At 45.9% G+C, this 19269-nt stretch overlaps 1 protein-coding gene across 1 annotated transcript in view; it reads left to right on the top strand.

The window, feature by feature from the left end:
• Positions 1–19269, top strand: part of UBR4 (ubiquitin protein ligase E3 component n-recognin 4) — a 127290-nt gene that overhangs the window by 98953 nt on the left and 9068 nt on the right. Inside the window, exons 88-102 of the mRNA XM_012656940.1 lie at positions 1996–2117; positions 3044–3241; positions 3960–4040; positions 6378–6465; positions 7169–7296; positions 8465–8572; positions 9046–9165; positions 9921–10111; positions 10576–10749; positions 11120–11219; positions 13529–13747; positions 14649–14762; positions 15285–15427; positions 15892–16017; positions 17111–17305. Of these exons, the coding sequence (XP_012512394.1) occupies positions 1996–2117; positions 3044–3241; positions 3960–4040; positions 6378–6465; positions 7169–7296; positions 8465–8572; positions 9046–9165; positions 9921–10111; positions 10576–10749; positions 11120–11219; positions 13529–13747; positions 14649–14762; positions 15285–15427; positions 15892–16017; positions 17111–17305 (2107 nt within the window). The remainder of the gene's footprint in view (positions 1–1995; positions 2118–3043; positions 3242–3959; positions 4041–6377; positions 6466–7168; positions 7297–8464; positions 8573–9045; positions 9166–9920; positions 10112–10575; positions 10750–11119; positions 11220–13528; positions 13748–14648; positions 14763–15284; positions 15428–15891; positions 16018–17110; positions 17306–19269) is intronic.

Consider the following 19269-nt stretch of genomic DNA (forward strand, 5'->3'; position numbering starts at 1 on the left):
ATGTTGAGCTCATAGAGCAGGAAGAGGTCAGATGTTCTCAGACTGGTGTTTTTGATCAATCTGGAAAATGCTTAGCCATTTTTCTTTCATTGCCTCTGCTCCGTTCTCTGTTTTTTCCTTGTGAAACTCCATTCTCACTCTATCATCCGTGTCTCTCCATCTCTCTTTCATAGTGTTCGTCTCATTGCATATTTAGGCAGCATTTTGGATAATTTCTTAATTCATTAATTTTTTTCACTATTTATAATGTTTACACATTGAGTTCTTATAGTTCTGGATTTTATAGTTTCTTGTTTTTTATTCATGTTTTCCACGCCCTTTATCATCTTTAAGCGTGTTAAAATATTTATATCTGATAATTCAAAAGTTTGAAATATTTATGGGCCTGATTCTGCTGTTTGTTATTCTTGTTCTTGCTCATGGTGCCTTAAGTCTTGTTATATTTTGTGATTTTTGACTGTGACCTCATATCTTTGAGCTTTATCTGTGGAGATTCTTTAGGACAGGGTCACAGATGGATTTCTCCAGAGTGTTCATACCTGCCTCTGTGAGGCATCGCAGGGCAGTTCTGAGCTTCTGAATTTCAGACCTCCTATACAGTGAGAGGTTTGCACCACAAACACTTATGAGGGAACAGCTCGTTATGAGTTCTCAGAGGAGATTCCCCCCACCCTCACCCCTAAATGCTGAAGTTTAAGGAAAAACGATTTCCTGTCAGTTATTTTGTTGGGGGAAAGGGAGAGTTATTTCTGTTTATCCAATACCAAGGGTGCAGCTGTTTTAGGGTACCAGGTTTGTGTGTGTTGGGAGATGGTTTTTGTTAGACTCTCTACAGGAGGTGGATTCAGGGCTTTATCCAGCTTGCAAGTCTGGATAGGTCACGGAAACCAAAGCTTAAGGCAGAAACTGACCAGTGATATGCTTATCTCATTGGGTTACCGATTTTTAGACTTTGATTCTTCTTTGCTAGTGTGATAGTTCACTGATTCATTTTTATTCAATATCTTAAATTGTTATTTTTTTTTCTCTTTTGCGGTGAGAATTAGAGGTGGTGGGAGTAAAATGATTAGACTAGCACCTCATAAGCATTTTACAATAAATGCAAATCCTTCTCTTGTAGGCAAGCAGAATCTGGTACGAGAGGCAGGGAAATGAAAAAAATTTTTTTGTAAGAGAACAGGGTCTTACTCTGTTGTCCAGGCTGGAGTGCAGTGGCACAATCACAGCTCACTGCAACCTTGAACTCCTGGGCTCAAGCGATCCTCCCGCCTCAGCCTCTTGAGTAGCTGGGATTATAGGTGTGTGCTACCACGCCTGGCTAATATTTTTATTTTTTATAGAGATGAGGTCTTGCTGTGTTGCCTAGGATGGTCATGATTAAATTGTTTTTAAGTGGTGGAGAGTAGAGAGTAGGTCAGGGAACCTCGTTTGCCTTATTGCCCAAAATGAAAGTCCTTCTGGTGCCATTTGCATCATGCCATGCTGAGTTGTTTGTGACCTTGTCAGTGGGACCCTTATTAAAGCCAAGTTTTCTTCCCTTCGTGTGACTCGAAGTTGTCTTTCTGGCTTATAGAGAACAATCTACCTAATCTTTTAGAATGAAGCTTAAAACTATAACTTCCCTGTGATTTGAATGGAATACAGTTAGGATTATTTCACATTTTTTGAGTGCCTATTTTGGACAAGGGGATACTAAGTTGAATGAGGCATAGTCCTGCTCCTTAAGGAGGTTATATCCTAAATGAGAGCAAGACCTTGTACACAGCTAACCATGATGCAATATGTTGATTTGAGTGTTAAGGGTTGTGATTTAAATGTGATCTGAGTCATCAGCATCAGATTTCCAGTTGAACTATTGATATTGCCATGTAGGGCATTTAAACACTTACCAGACAGAAAGAATCTGTCAGTGATGATATTTCATTTAAAGTCTCATCTTAGTTTCCGTGGGTGAGGCTCCTTCCTAATTGTCTTGGCTACTTTGATTTCTGGCAGGTACAGAATCGGAAACCAAGGCCTTTATGGCTGTGTGCATTGAGACAGCCAAGCGCTACAATCTGGATGACTACCGGACTCCTGTCTTCATCTTTGAGAGGCTCTGCAGCATCATTTATCCTGTAAGCAGTGTGGCGCTTACTGTGGCTCTCAAGTGTCAACATGAGCCGCTTTGCCATGAAGCCACTTGGCGATTCATTATAGTCATGGGGAGTCTTACCAGCTGTGGGCCACTTAGTCAACACTTCAGGAAGACCCACTGACATAAAACAGAAGCAACCATATAATTTTCCTATTCCTAATGATGGGAAATCTAATGATTTTCCTTGGTCTTATTTCCTAGATTCAAAGTCAAGATTAGTTGTTTTTTTTTAAAATCTTCATTTTCAAAATCCCATTGCTTATCAATCCAACACTCTGTGGAAGAAGCAGTAAGCTAGAGGATAGTTCATTTTCTTCCTTCTTTTTCCATCCCTTATTTTGTGCACACATGGAGCATGTGTGTTTTTTTCTTAAGCCTGAACTATATAGAAGTGTGGTATGATCCAAAGACCCCCTCCTGCTATTGAGGAAGAATGCAAAACACCCGTATCATCAGATGAGAGACCATTGTGGGGTGGATATACCTGAATGTTATATAGAGAAGCCCCCTTCTTGACTTCAGGGTCATCAGTCACAAAGTCATCTGGCCCCAGATTGGTTAGCATCGCATGAGACCAGCAGGAGGAGGAAGGAAAGTTCCTCTCCACTCCCCTCCCCATTTCATTAATAGAGCTTTCGTATGTCACTCCTCTGCTTGTTTTGTTAGGCTCTGTCTCCTAATCCACCCTTGTGTTTCAGAGGAGATGCTTGGTATTTAAGGATACTTGAATTATATTTGAATTTTTTTAAAATTACCTCTGAGCTTGCTATTCTTTATATCTTTTAAGTATGTAAGGAACTTGATGAGTTTGTTATGTTTCCTTCAGAGTGTCCAAAGAACAAGGGTGTATGATGTAAATCTCTGCCTCTGCCATCCTTTCTGATGCATCCTCCTCTCTGTCCTTAGGAGGAGAATGAAGTCACTGAGTTCTTTGTGACCCTGGAGAAGGATCCCCAACAAGAAGACTTCTTACAGGGCAGGATGCCTGGGAACCCGTATAGCAGCAATGAGCCAGGCATCGGGCCACTTATGAGGGATATAAAGAACAAGATTTGCCAAGACTGTGACTTGGTGGCTCTCCTGGAGGATGACAGTGGGATGGAGGTAAAGAGCACAGGACAGTGCTACCTGTGATTAGGAGCATGGGCCGAGGTCAGATCCAGGTTCTTCCCCTCAGTAGCTGATTAACCTTGGGCAGGTAGCTTGCTTCAGCTTCCTCATCTATAAATCGGGGTTAGTGAGTCCCACCTTTCTACCCTTCTCACCTGTTGCTAAGGTTAATTACCTGTAAAGGGCTCTGCCCAGTGCCTGGTTAGTGGCTATTGGTTGTAGTGGTGGGAGGTTTTTATTATTATCATTGCTTCTGACAGAGGCTTCCCAGTGATTTCCAGTTAATTCAGCTCCCTAAATATTGGCATTTTAGCTCCTGGGCAGGTTTATGGCCACATAAACCTGATACCTTATGGCAGACGACCTCTAGGGTCTGGCATTATCACATACGGTGAAAAGCATGTTGGGTGAAATAGAGAAAACTGGTTTTTCCGGTGCTGAGCCTGAAACGGACTTGGGATAGGAGAAGGTCCTCAACAGGTGTTTCTAAGCTGGAATCTGTGGTTGGCTTAAGGGTGTTTGTGACCCCTGAAATTGTGTACAAAATTCTGTGTGTTGTGCACGTGTATTTTTTTTAGAGTGGGAGAGTTAATAGGTCCATGACCCACAAAAATTATGAATTATGAACCACTGCCATAAAGTGCTCTTTGATCTTGAAATTTACTTGCCTTATAATTATTGGAAATAACAGCCTCATCTACTTTCTGTTCAGCTTCTGGTGAACAATAAAATCATTAGTTTGGACCTTTCTGTGGCTGAGGTTTACAAGAAGGTCTGGTGTACCACGAACGAGGTATGTGCTTGTTTTCTGGCTTGCAGGTGTGGTTTTACTTTTCTGACTTATATGCAGACTTGTACCAGCAGGAGCCATTGTTAATCATCACATACCCAGCTTGCAGTAGCACTTAGGAGCTTGACTTCCCCTATTTGTGGTTGTGTGGAGAAAACCAATCATCCTGTCCTCCTCTGGAGACATCTGACTAATGAAGGTTGAAAACCTTCAGGAAAACATGAGCATTTGCCATCTGTACACAGCACAGTCGGGGCCCTGCAAGTTCTCAGACCCCAGAGATTCGAGGCCAGGCAGTGTCAGAGGACACACTGTGGTGGGGATTGCTTGCTGTGTTGTACTCTTTTTATATGGGGACCTCTCAATGGAGATTAATTCTTGGCTTTTATGGGCCTCCACACTTATCAGAACATTTCCCAGTAGCTGTGTCAAGGCTCATTGTTTGTGTTTTACTAGTTGGGGAATTGAGATTCAAACAGGCAGTTGGTCCTGAGGAGGGGAAAAGGAAATGAGGAAGTATGTGCTCTGGTCCTTTTGGCCACCTCAGTACTATTTGTTCACTTTTGGTAGTCTTAGACACTCCATTTCACCTTTCCTTTCTCTTTTCTTTGTCTGTCTCTGTTCCTTCCTTTCCTCTCTTCCTGTTTCCTTTTCTTCTCCATTTCTCTCTCTCCCTGCCATTCCTTACTTTCTCTTGTCTCTCTTGGGGGATAGGGGGGTCTTTAGTAAATGATCAAATAAGTAACTTAATTACAATAAACTGGCATATCAGTGAAGCACAGCAAACTTTCCCATTCAAATATTTCTGTAGAGTTTAAGGAACTAAATTGGTAGTATACCATCATACATTTTGGCCTTTAATTTGTTATACATTTTTGCCTGTCCCCTTTCTGTTGTCCCACTGGGCTGGGAATCCTGGTCACTGTTTACATTTGATCTACTGCCAGTTGGGTAGATATAGCATTGTTGGCAGACAGCCAGGCAGAAGACTGTCCCAGCCAACACATCTTGTCACTGACATTTTAGCATCAGAACAGGCTATATAGATTTAATCCCTGATGCACATAAAAAACAAAGACCAAGCTTCTGTGGGCACTCTTATAAATGGTGGTAGTGAACCCAGAGAACACACAAGGGCATTTCCCTTGAACCATGAGGCAAGGTAGAAGTTGAGAATCATTAGCCCCTCACACTGGTGTGCTTAATCCAGTGAGGAGTTCTGGCAAAGTCTAGAGTTTGTGGTAGCTATTTGTCTGGACTTTCAACTTCCTTTCTCTCCTTGCCCTCCATTTCCCTAATAAACAGCCCATCTCTTTAGCTACTGACTAGAACCTGTGCTGTTGTAGACACAGAATCTGTCTATTGACTGGGGTTCTCTCTCTGGGAAGTTCTCATTGGGCTTCCATAGCTGGAAGCACATTTGGAACTGGCCTTTCTGGCAGGTTCTCTCCCCCTAGGGTTTCCTCTCCTGAAGGTGAGCGTGGACTTGGAGGCAGGCAGCTTGAATTAGTGAGCTGTACCACCTCCCCCCAAATTTCATACAGTGTGATTTTGAGCTCCTGTTTCTCATCTGCAAAATGAGAATAATATATTAATATATGCTAGAGTGCCTAGCTTAGTACCTGGCATATAGTGAACTCTCTTGCTCTTCCAATTTAGTAAAGTTGCTATAATTTTCTAATTTACAAAAGACTTGTTTTTTATCATTCCAATCAGGTTATGGGTTTTAGCTTGATGAAATCTGGATGAACCCTCTCCTTGTATGGTTACATAAAGACCTCAGAATCTCTATAGGCAAAGATTGATGTACTCTCTTTTCTTGCTTTTGATTCCTGAGACTTTAGTCAAAGCTCTTTGATCTGAATGACCTTGTTTGTCCTGGGGAGTAGTCCTTGTTGGTTAGAGAGAGTTTCTACTCTTGAGAAAGGACAGGCTTGAAATTAGACCTGGGCTTATAGCTGGGTAGCTGAACAAGCTGTTTAATCTTGTATAAAAGGATAATATAAAGTGCTTAATTAGCATAGGACCTAGCACAGAGTAAAACACTCAATAAATAGTTGTTATATTATTACATAGTATTTTAATGAAATTAAATGAGATCGTGTCTGTAAAATGCTTCACACAACGCCTAGCCTGTAGTAGACACTAAATGAGATTAGCTTTCGTTCCCCTAAGTGAATTGCCATGCATCTGGATTCTAGGAGATGTTGTGGTTAAGACCATGGAGAAAAATAGAGATTGTCCACATTGCTGAAGCATTGAACAAGACCAGGTATCAGGTTCTTTGCATTTTTTTCCTGGGCCTATTTATAAATACCTTTCTCAACTTTCTCTGCTCAGGGAGAGCCCATGAGGATTGTTTATCGTATGCGGGGACTGCTGGGTGATGCCACTGAGGAGTTCATCGAGTCCCTGGACTCCACCACAGGTAGATCACAGACAGTGCTGCACATTGGGTTTGAGGTTGGGGACTGATGGGCAGGTCGTGTCCCAGGACTTAGGGGTATTCTCAGCAAATACTCTCTTGTACTTCTGCCTCAGAATTGTGGGGAGAGGACTTCTCCAATTGAGGAAAAATAGGCATCCATGGCCTGATTCAGACACCTCTGGGGGCCAGGAAAAAATCAAACTATTAGGGAAAAAGTGTAATTAACAATAAATTTGGGAGGGGGGAGGAGGGGATAGGTAAATTCACACCTAATGGGTGCAGTGCACACTAACCACGTGAAGGGTACATTTATAATTTTGACTCAGACTATACAAAAGCAAGTTATGTAACCAAAATGTGTATAACCCCATGATATTCGGAAATTAAAAAAAAAGTAAAAAAACAAACAAAAACAATAAACTTGAGTTCAGATTCATTTTTAACTTAGTTTTTTCCCCCCCATTGATAGTAATGGTGCTTGTATTTTCACGTTTGCGTAAATAATTCTAATCGACTTGAGTCCTTAAAAAAAGCTCCTACTGGTAGTGAGATAGTACAGCTTAGTATCCAATATTCACCCCTTTTCTTGGCTGAGTCATTATTTATTGGAGATATGGAAAAGGACCATTAGCCTGGAAGGGGGCTGTTTTATTCCCATCTTCACCTTCCCCTCTGTTTCTGCTTGGCTTCCCTTTTCTCCTAGATGAAGAAGAAGATGAAGAAGAAGTGTATAAGATGGCTGGTGTGATGGCCCAGTGTGGGGGTCTGGAATGCATGCTTAATAGACTGGCAGGAATCAAAGATTTCAAGCAGGGACGCCACCTTCTAACAGTGAGTTGGGGGCAGCAAGATGTGGGGATTAGGTTTTTTGCACTGGGAGAGGCCACTGTGGAAAGAAGCCTTAGCTATTGTGCCATTTAACCCTAGAGGGCAGCATGGTGCCATGGATCAGTGTAAGCCAACGAAGGACCTGGCAGCTTCCCTAAGCCCTCTGCATCTTAGGCAGCCCTACTCCCCTCTTTCTGGCTCACTCCCCCGCCGCCCCCAAAACCCAGTGTGTGGGCAACTAGTGTGGGGGCAACCTTTTCTGATAACTCTTTAATCATCTGTGGAGCCAGTGTCTGACTGTCTTTCCCCAAATAACTGTACTTGTGCTAATCATTATTATTAGTTTATTATTGCTTTTTAAATGGATTTTATAATATAAGTCATTTCTCTATTGTAGGATTTTGTTTGGGTATTCATCCAACTAATCTCATTAGTAAAGATTAGAGGATTCTAGAGGCATCACAAATATTACACTATTATTTTCACCCCCAGGGTCTATGAGAACAAATATTATTGTCTTTGTTTTCAGTGACCTACCTGGTTCTCAGTTTCCACAGGCCCATGAGCTTTGGGATCATTCTATTTACTATTAGTTCACAGTCTGAGTTAGTGCTGGGATTGCCTCAAGGCAACAACAGAGCATCATCTGTTCTGTTCGGAATTAGTGGTAGAGATATACCCAGCTCAGGGAAGCTTCCTCTGGAGACCATTGCTATTTAAAATACCAACCTATCAGGTTGATGGCTAAGGTGGGAGGATTGCTTGAGGCCAGGAGTTCAAGACTAGTCTGGGCAACATAGTGAAACCCATCTCTATAAAAAATTTGAAAAATTTAGCTGGCATGATGGTGTACACCTATAGTCCCAGCTACCAGAGAGGCTGAGGCAGGAGGATCACTTGAGCTCAGGAGTTCAAGGTTGCAGTGAGCTATGATCATACCACTGAACTCCAGCCTGGGTGACAGAGCAAGACCCTATCTCAAAACCTGATACGAGGGCCCAGCCATCTTACCATGTCCCTTTAAGGATCCACTTCTCCCTCCTGTCCTCTGCATTTCAGGAAGAGTACCTGCTGATTGTACATGATTCCTCTTAGACATTTGTGTCCTGCTGGTCCTCACATCTTACACTCTCAGGTGGACTCATGGGTTTTGACTGGCTTTTCTTGTCAGGTGCTGCTGAAATTGTTCAGTTATTGCGTGAAGGTGAAAGTCAACCGGCAGCAGCTGGTCAAGCTGGAAATGAACACTTTGAATGTCATGCTGGGGACTCTGAACTTGGTAAAGTGTGGGCTGCAAAGGATGACGTGTGAGCCTTGGAAGTCTGGGATGGGGGAAAGACATCTCAGTTCTGGGCTTAGATGAAATGTACTTATGGCCTCTTAAAGCCTTTCATCTATCCGGCCGACTGGTAAAGAGGTTCGGGTCATTTATCTGGCTCACCCACCGTGCTGCTGCTGCCATGGGACCCAAGAGCGTCCTTGCCCCTTTCCTGAGTTCAGATCAGAGACAGAGGAAGACAGTTCCTTAAACAGTTCAGACTGCACAGAGTGGGAAAATAGTGCCCTTTCCTCAGGGTAGCCAAGAAAGACATCTGCAACGTCACGTGTTGACCGTCCTCAAAAGTCCACATACTTGTCTCCCTCTCAGAACACGCACATACATACACAGTCTCTGGGACTGGAGGCCATGAGCATGCCGTCAGCAGTGAGTGACTGTGGTTTAATTTTGAGACTGGGTTTCCTCTGCTATAGGCCCTGGTAGCTGAGCAAGAAAGCAAGGACAGCGGGGGTGCAGCTGTGGCCGAGCAGGTGCTTAGCATCATGGAGATCATTCTAGATGAGTCCAACGCCGAACCCCTGAGTGAGGACAAGGTGAGTGCGGCCTAGTCCCTCCATCCGCAGACACTGGGAGCTTACGCTGTCTCATTGCCAGCAACAGGCTTGTGTCTAGCTGAGCTCATCTGATAGCAACCGAACCTGCTCCACTCATTGCAATGTCAAGACTCAGCTAATGGTGACATCATTGCATTGAAACCTGAAGTCTAGATTCTGAGGAGGCAAAGCTGCTAAGGATATTCTTTTCATTCAAAAGCTCCTCATTGATGGAATCCTGGCATGTCCCAGCTGATAGGCAGGGGCCTTAGTCCACCTTTCATTTCACAGTTGAGGAAACGCCAAGTCTGGAGAAATGAAGTGAGCTGTTCATTGTTATATGGTTGGTTACTAGTGGAATCAGGCCTAGAGCTCAGGCCTCCAGCTCCCAGTTCAGCTTTTCTGCACTGAATGTACCTGTAGTTTCTCCCGTTCTTATTGGTGCTAATCTAATGATTTGGCTAGAGCTATGACCAAGTGAATGTTCAACAGCCTACATTCTCTTGGGGGAGGGGCAGATTGTTTTGGTGGTATAGTTTGACCATCTCAGGCTATTAATTATCACAGAAACTTAGAAATGAATTTCTCAAGTGAAACTCATACAGTTTATTATTCCCCAGGAAGTGCTGAGACACATTGTTCTAGGGCTGCTCCCAATGGATCTGATGGAAGTGCCTGACCTTTGGGCATCAGATGTTGGGGGCAGCCACAGTCCTGACTGCATTAATTGGCTTTCCACCCCGTTTTCTTTGCAGGGCAACCTCCTCCTGACAGGTGACAAGGATCAACTTGTGATGCTCTTGGACCAGATCAACAGCACCTTCGTTCGCTCCAACCCTAGTGTGCTCCAGGGCCTGCTTCGCATCATCCCGTACCTTTCCTTTGGCGAGGTGGAGAAAATGCAGATCCTGGTAGAGCGATTCAAACCATACTGCAGCTTCGACAAGTATGTTGCTTGTATTTCATACAGCTAAGTAAACTGGTACTGTGAGATAAGAAAGAATCACCTGAATTTCTACTAATATTAGGTTTTTGTTTACCCAGTCTGGCTTTTAAGGGGCTCAGTCTAGTTCTGGAGTCAATAGTTAAAATATATTATATTATAAATATATTAAAGTAGCAGTTGGCTAGGCAGAGAAGGTGAAGTGGTTGGCAAGATGGGATGGAGGTGTGATGGGATGGAGGCAGTCACGTGTGCGAAAGTTTGAGAATGCAAGGGAAGGCTGAGAGTTTGGGGACGTGGCAGGTAAGAGGAGAATGGTAGGAGCCAAGACAGAGGGTCTTTCTGTCACCTTAGGGTGTTTAGACCTGATGTCCTATAGGCTGTTAAAGATTGGTGACCAAGAGGATGGCTTGATTGGCTTCTGTTCTGCCTTTCACACCCTCGGATTCTTTGCTCTGTCCTCCTAGGTATGATGAGGATCACAGTGGCGACGACAAAGTCTTCCTGGACTGCTTCTGTAAAATAGCAGCCGGTATCAAGAACAACAGCAACGGGCATCAGTTGAAGGATCTGATTCTCCAGAAGGGGATCACCCAGAGTGCGCTTGACTACATGAAGAAGCACATCCCCAGCGCCAAGAAGTAAGGAGCCTCTCCTTAGAGAGGCTTCCCTTTTCCTGCTCCATCATCTTGGCATAAAGCTTCATGTGTGCCCTTTGCCCTCCTAGGGCCTCCCTCCCCTTCTGGAAACTGACTATCAGTGACCACTCAACCACTGCAGGGTCCTTTGGGGCTATGGGGAAAGGATGGCAGCTCTTTGGTTTCTGTTTCGAGTACTCACTTCTATCTGGCTTCTACACTGAGCTGGGTGGTAGTTTGTGATCCTTTATGACACTCTTGGAGGGACACCTTTAAACAAGCACTGGGGATTTGAACAAGACAGAATCAACAACTGGTTTCCAGGCAGCCCTTGCTTCCCTGGCCTGCTAATAAGCCTTCCTTTGCTTTGCAGTTTGGATGCTGACATCTGGAAAAAGTTTTTGTCTCGCCCAGCCCTACCATTTATCCTGAGGCTTCTTCGGGGGCTGGCCATCCAGCACCCTGCCACCCAGGTGGGTAGCCAGCATGCATGTGGACCTTACTCTGCATACAGGACACGTAGTGTGAGGGAACCATATACTCTACCGACTGAATGAATGTAACTACCTTAATTCACCTTGAGACATCACTTGTCTCGAGTGATCTCTCATTGTGGTTTTAATTTGTGTTTTCCTAAGGGTTAGCAGTGTCGAACATCTTTTCATGTGCTTCATCTCTGTATCTTCAGTGAAATGTCTGTTCACGTCTTTTGCCCATTTTCTAATTGGATTGTTTGCTTTTTTAATGTTGAGTTTTCAGAGTCTTCAGGTTGGTTTTTTCCTGTTCATAATGTTCTACACTGATTACAGTTCCACCTTCTCATTTGGTCATCTGTCCTAATAACTTATTCTAGGAATGTGGTGACTTGATTACAGTAAAGATTTTTCTATATGTCTCACTGGAATCTTTAGTGTTCTAAACTTTTGTTCAACTCATGGGGCATAGTTATAATTGGTGTATCTTTGGGGAGATAATTCTTTCTACATAAGAGTCTTCACATATATTGTTTTCCATATTCTTGTAACATCTCTATTTTGTATATGAATAAACCAAGGGACAGGCTGTGAATTGGCCAGTGGCAACATGATGAGCTTAGAACTCCAAGTCGGCTGATTTCCAGGCTTGTTCTTAGTTACTAAATCAAATTACTTTCTTTAGAATAAGGCTTTATCTAGTTAGATACTTGGCATTGACACTTCTGGCCATTCCTTTTTTGACACATTTATTGAGCACCTATTGTGCACCTGGTCCTGTGCTAGGCTGGGGAGTCTGTGCCTGCCAGGAGCTACTGTCTGGTGAAGATAAAGCCAAACACACAGTAATAACAATGGGATAGGTGCGGTGTGGATGGGGTCAAAGGAAAGAGGACTTTCAAGAAGAGAGCACGGCACCTGCAAAAGCTCAGAGGTGAAAGACAGCTTAAAGTATTCTAGAGAGTTCATTGGAGAGAGGTGAGATTGGAGGTAGGAAGAACAGTTGTAGGCTTTTGTCGTAATCTAGGTGAGAGGAGTGGCAGCCTGAACTAGCTAGCGGGGAGATTGAACAGAGACCTGGGAGGTGGACCGAATGGGATTCGGAGATTGACTGCACGTGAGGGGGAAGAAAGTGGACGAATCAAGAACTTTGCTCAGTTTCTGGATTGAGTGACGAGGTGGGTGGCTGTGCCATGGAGGGAGATGGAGGGGTTAGGAGGCTTGAGAGTTAGGTGGAGGAGGGTTCATCGGATTGTACTGTGAGTATGCGGTCTGTCCTAACCAGCATGTAAGCTTAATAAGGGCAGGGTCTTTGTCTCCCCAGCACCTGAAACACACGTTTTAGAGTATGAGTTTGGGTACCTGTGGAAAGGTTCAGTGGGAGTGGAAGTACGGGCTCAGCATTTAGGAGCATGAGACATGGGATAACGTAATTTTGCTGAAGCACAACTTTGAAGCATACTTGCTATGAGAATAGATTTATGAGCTAGTGAGTGATCTGAGTTGAGTGCTGAGCTTTCGTGTTGCAAGTTAGCTTTGTTGTTTTCAATTTATTATTAAATACATAGTAATTGCCATCAAGTCATTTGCGAGGAGGTGGTGAGGATTTTAGTGATGCGGTGATATTTCTCAGTGAGCTCACCTGGAGCACTTTCTCCAGCTACTCCTGCCTTCAGCGTTCTGCTGTTCTCCCACCCCATCCATAGCATGGTGCTAGAGTGCGGGGACTGCCAACCTTTTTCAGCACAGGTGTTTCTTACTAATATCTGGTTTTTAAAAAGTTTTTCTCATCTACACACCCACTTGTAGTAGTTGCACCTTTAAGTTCCCTACGTTGAGAAAACTGTGCTCCCAAGTTTGGTGGACCCAGGGGGCCCCCAGATGGAGAGTTCAGGGCAGTCCTGCTCTGGTTGGTAAAGTTTACCACTCAGGCCTCGTCGGGAGCTGCTGCTTGTCTTACCAGGATAAGGGAATCTTCTGGCTCCTTTTCACTTCCACTGTGCTGGATGCTTTACATGTTACCTAATTTTTAATCATCACGGCAGCCCTGGCATTATTCCCATTTTATAGGTGGGAATACTGAAGCTGAAGAGCATAGTAACTGGTCAAAGGTCAGTGGCAAAGGCAAACCCTCTTCCATTTGTGTGTCTCTCTCAAAGTACAGAGTCAAAGAATGTGATTGCAGCCGAGCAGATGACACAAGATGGTGCACATTTATTGATTTTCTAAACAAGCTCAAAGGTGAGCTCTGAGAAGGAGGCCTGTCTACATAATTGGAAGCACGCATCTCTCTCATCTCTTTTTGGCAGGTTCTGATTGGAACTGACTCCATCACAAACCTGCATAAGCTCGAGCAGGTGTCCAGTGATGAGGGCATTGGGACCCTGGCAGAGAACCTGCTGGAGGCACTGCGGGAGCACCCTGATGTAAACAAGAAGATTGACGCAGCCCGCAGGGAGACCCGGGCTGAGAAGAAGCGCATGGCCATGGCCATGAGGCAGAAGGCTCTGGGTACCCTGGGCATGACGGTAAAGCCACTGCCCTGAGTCCCCGCGTTCTTGCCCACACTGTTGAGGAGATGGCCATGGGACAGCCCTATGCTTCAGGACAGACCAGAGGTTGAGATGGTGAAGGTGAAGGTTGGATAGAGAAGAAGGAAGGAATTAGATGTGCTGGGCACCCTGGGAGGTGGGACTGTATTGTTCTGCTGTACAGATGAGACTACTCTGGGCATAAGTGACTTAGTAGCAAGTTTACAAAAACAGTAAAAATGGTGATAATAGCTATTGTTTATCAAGGATTTACTATATGCCAGGCACTAAGCACCTTGTAAGATTTTATTTAAGCCCTCAAGTGGTTCTATGAGGTTGATATTATTATACTCATCTTCCAGATGAAGTAACTAAAACTTGAGAGGTAAAGTAAATAGGCCCAGGCACATAACTAATAAGTGGTTGACAGGGTTTTGAACCCAGGTCTGTTTGACAACAAGGGGGTCTATGCTCTTTTCACTGTCCCACCATGGGGGAAGCAGTAGTCCTACACGATCCTTCTCCAAACCAACAAACTTGAGTGTCAGCAGTTTTAAAACTCACATGGGAACAGCGAATGAATCATAATGCAGCAGCCCTTGGCAGCTGAGACTTGGTGTTGCTGGCTCAAAGAAAGGGGGCTTTTCTGATGGCAGGTGGCAACTTGCCAGGGTTCCAGCTGGGTGGTTTCCTCTGCTTCAGTGGTTCCTGTAGGAAGAGGAGAGTAGCAGAAGAGTCTGGGTCTTTACCCTCATTAGAAGATAACTAAGGGCTTTCCTCTCTATGCAGCAGTCCTTTTAGTGTATGTGGAAGGTTAGCCCTGTTCCTGAGCATCCCCAGTTAGGGTAGGGGGTGTGTACAAATCCCTTCCTGACGTGCCACCTGGGTTCCCCTGCAGACAAATGAAAAGGGCCAGGTCGTGACGAAGACAGCGCTGCTGAAGCAGATGGAAGAGCTGATCGAGGAGCCGGGCCTCACATGCTGCATCTGCAGGGAGGGGTACAAGTTCCAGGTACCGCTGCGGGAGGGCCTACAGTCGCTCCTGAGGGTGTGGGCTTCTGTGCACAGCCTGGCCCCTGTTCTAGGTGGCGTCCCTCTCCTGCAGGCCATTTTGTTCTAGTAGGCCAGGGTCAAGGCTTGCATTTAGGAGACTGACAAAAGGACCAGCCATCCTCTTTAAAGGCAGGAAGGCAAACTGATGCGAACATTAGTTTTCGTTATCTTCATCATCATCATCATCATCATCAACAAATACCACTCATAGGATTCTCTCTGTATGTTAGGCCTCACACTCAGAGCTTTACGTACACTGGATAATTTCACAAGGGCTGTGTCCAGCCAGTTGCTTAACCAATAGACCAAGGCACTGACCATCACCCAGTCTCCTGAAATATTTCTGGGCAGATTGGAGCACCTGAATCCCAAGGCATTGCCCAGGAAGGGAGACAGTTCCCCTCTGTTCTGCTTCACCTCCTTCCAAAGCCTAACTTGGGGTTTCTCCTCACCTCTCCTTTTTATGTTTTTATCTTTGCAGCCCACGAAGGTCCTGGGCATTTATACCTTCACTAAGCGGGTGGCCTTGGAGGAGATGGAGAATAAGCCCCGGAAACAGCAGGGCTACAGCACTGTGTCCCACTTCAACATTGTGCACTACGACTGCCACCTGGCTGCTGTCAGGTGAGCCCTGGCTCTTGCAGAGTGGGTCCTTCAGGAGGTGTGCTCATGGGCCTTTCCTCTCCCCATGTGTGCTTCAGCTCTAGGCCTGTATCATTGCAGAGGAGTGGGCACTTGCCCAGGGCTCTGGGCTTGGAGGGGGTGGGACTGCCAGCCTTGCTCCTTAGTCTCTGGGGAATGGGGTGTTATATCTTAAACCACATAGGTTCACAGCTATTCTTGCCATATTAGGAAAATAGGCTTTGGCTTTGGCCCAAGGCTGGTGAAAGCAATCTTGCTTATCTGAATTAGCGAAGCTAGCACTTAGTATGTCGAGGACACACATGGCTGATTCTCTCCACAGGGTCAGGAGCATGGGCTAACTTACTTCTCTGTGTTAGCGTACCCTCCCCTCCCCGACTTGCCCAGGTGCCTGGTTGCCAAATTAATTCCAGCAGCCGCTTGTCCCTACTGTCCTCCCCATCCAGGTTGGCTCGAGGCCGGGAGGAGTGGGAAAGTGCCGCCCTTCAGAATGCCAACACTAAGTGCAATGGGCTCCTTCCCGTCTGGGGGCCCCATGTCCCCGAATCAGCTTTTGCCACTTGCTTGGCCAGGTGAGTGTTGCGCATTTTCTATCGTAGAAAAGAGGGATTCCTAGGAGTTGAGGGAAGATCAGCTATCAGCCCAGCCCCTGGTGACACCATTTCCTGTCACCTTCATTGGGAATCCACTTCTCTCTGCTTGCTGACTAGGGAGATGTCCAGGCAAATAGGGGTAGGGGAATGGGGGGTTACTGACGGGATGGCCTGACACGTGCACCCACAGAGTGAGAGAAACCAGTACCCTCAGCTTCTGGAGCACCCTGGAAAATTTCTGGTTATTCTCTGCCTTGATCTTATGACAGATGCAGGACCCCTGACTTGGTTCTCCAGGCCAGAATTTCCCAGAGTTTGCTTCTGTGGTGTGTCACTGTGAGATTTAAATAAGGAAAGTGGCTTAGTGGCAGAGGGGATATCAGGTTCCTTTTAAGACCTCCACGGTCCTAAAAATCCAGACTAGAATAGCTAAAGCTTCTTTGAGGTTCTCATGCCTTGTCCTTGTCGTGTGGGCCCCACCCCAAGTCCTACTGTAAAGCTCAGGGATAAAAAGGTACCTGCCACAAAACAGGCACCTGGCAGCAATAATGGGCAGCATATCGAAGTGCTTACCATGTCTTGTGCACATTGTACAGATGAAGAAATTGAGATACAGGAGGTTAAGCAACTTACTCAAGGTCACCCAGTTAAGAAGGGGCAGAGCCCAGATAGAGTGGAATGTATATTGACATAGGAAAAGAACCTTTTATTTGGAGGTTGAAGAGCTCATTATTATGGCTAGATCACCTTGTCAGTCAGCATGGATAAAATTACTTCCAGATGTGGCCATGATATGTCCTGCGACATTTGTTCATCAAGAAATGGAGCCCCCAAAGTGGCGGGTTCTCATCAAAACTTGGAGAGCGTCACATTGTTACAGCATAGACGAAAATGTCCCATGGGTCTGGTCTTCCTGCTGGCCCCAGCTTTTGTCCTCACCTTTCCCTTTCATTCTCTCCGTTTGTTAACCTCTGCAGCCACCGGAGTGGAGGTGAGGTGGCCTTCTGTCTTCTAAACTGGGTTTTTGTAGGAAACGCACTTCCAATTCAGTGTTTGTTCTGCGTCCCCCTAGGCACAACACTTACCTCCAGGAATGCACGGGCCAGCGGGAGCCCACATACCAGCTCAACATCCACGACATCAAGCTGCTCTTCCTGCGCTTCGCCATGGAGCAGTCGTTCAGCGCCGACACCGGTGGGGGCGGCCGGGAGAGCAACATCCACCTGATCCCGTACATCATTCACACTGTGCTTTACGTCCTGAACACGTCAGTATCAGGATGGCGTCTTGGCCGACCCACCCTACGTCCCTCTGCCCAATAAGATCCCCCAGCTTTTCCATATCCTCCCTGGCTAGTTCCAGAACAAATGTCTGAGCCAAGGCAGCCTTTTTACTGAGGTGGGGATGTTCATCTGTGGCTTTTGGCGTCATGTAGAATAAAGCTATCAGAGTGACTTCCTTTCCAAAACTGCCCTGTCTCCCCCCATGGGTAGCCAAGGGCTGTATCCTTGGACTGACTTTCAGCTCATGGGGGAGCAGGTAATGGGAGAAGCCAGGCCATCGAAGCCTCTACTTCGATGTAGCCACTACTTCTGCCTTCCAGGCTATTCTCTAATGGGAAGAGGCCATAGGTCAGAGCCGCAGCACAGTCATTAGTCATGGGCACACAGGTCGTTACAGGTGAAGGCTTCCCATCAAGGGCATGCAGCAGAGCTAAGGACCCATTTCATAGATGGAAAACTGGATTTGCTATCCCTGTTTTCTGCCCAGTGAGTAATGCTTCTGGCAAATGTGAAGGGATAGGGAGGGAGGGTTGAGGATTATCTGGGGAAGTCAACTGAGAAAAAAGGCCCCCAGGAAAAAAGGAGATGTGTATTTTTATCCATATGCACATTATGGAAGAGTTAGCTTGACACTTAAAAATGTAATTTTAAAGAAGCACTTAGAGGAGGTAGAGAATATTCCTATTTCATCCACTCTAGATTTTAAAGGCAAATTAAGAGATTTACTCTCCCTTTGCTCTTCAGTTTAATTCAGTATTTTCATTCTCGTAGGCCTCACTTCCCAGCAAGAGTCTTACAGTGTTGTTGGGCAGGACCTGGCAGCCTGTTGAAAGGCCATGTATAGTTCACCTGAGGCAGCTGCGGTGCAGTTTAGGCACCAGAACAATCTGTCTCTTGTCTTCTCTGGTCCTCTCTCTCCAGCAATGTTCTTTTTTCCTTGTCTCCCGTTTCCTTGTGAGATAAAAGGCTGACCTTGAGACCACAGGCTTCGTGGCTAAGAAATGCAGGGACAGGTCTGTCAGAGCACATTACGTCATCTGCTAAACCACTTAGATGGGCAGAAGCAGCGCCTGGCACCCTGATGGCACGGACTTTCCCACTGTCCACACTCTGCTTCAGGCCCGTGTCTGCCAACTTCCAGCATTCTTGGGGCCCTTGGCAGAGCCTTGGTGTTTGCAGAGACATGTCTTTTGGCAGTCGTGAGGTGGCGTGGACTGCTCCAATCTCCAGGGAGAAAGTAGACCCAGCAGGGAAAAAACATTCCATGATTTCCCCAGCTGGAATAGAGCTGGTGACTTCAGGTGACCCGTTTCTCAAATGCCAGATATTTGTAGCTCATGCTCAGGCCCCTTAGTTGGAGAAGGAGTTGGCTTTGTCACAGTTTCTTTGGTCAGTCACAGGCTAACCCAGAAGCCCCATGGAGGGGTGCTGTTTCTCAGCTGCAGACTGCTTCCCTGCCTGGCCACTTGACATTGGTGGGAGCTTGATCACAGGGAGGCTGGATGCCTTTGGTGGAACATTTGTGTGTAAAGGCAAGTATGTCACCATAGGGCCACCATGAGCCAGGGTGGAGCCAGAACTGGGGCTGGAAGACCAAGCCGAGTGTCTCCACCCATTCTATCATGCGCGCTTTACAGGGAGTGGAAGGACGCAGGGTATCCTTGCACGTTCCCCTGCCACTTTCCCAGAGTCCGCGTCTATGGCGGTGCCACCTACAGACCTGGTAACTCGGATTCCAGAGGTGGCGAGTGGTGTGCTGTGTTCATTGTCCCCCCCACAAAATTAGGATAGGGCATCAAGCATTCATGGCACGAGAGCACCGTCCAGGTTATAAGGAGAGTGTAGCCAGAAGTGTATCGTCAGGGAGGGCTTGAGTGATCTCTCAGTGCTACTTCAGTGATCTCTTGTCGAGGAAGATGGAGTTGATGGACAGGCTCTGGAACCACAC

Source organism: Propithecus coquereli, unplaced genomic scaffold, assembly GCF_000956105.1.
Source record: "Propithecus coquereli isolate 6110/MARCELLA unplaced genomic scaffold, Pcoq_1.0 Scaffold528, whole genome shotgun sequence".
Classification (NCBI taxonomy): Eukaryota; Metazoa; Chordata; class Mammalia; order Primates; family Indriidae; genus Propithecus; species Propithecus coquereli.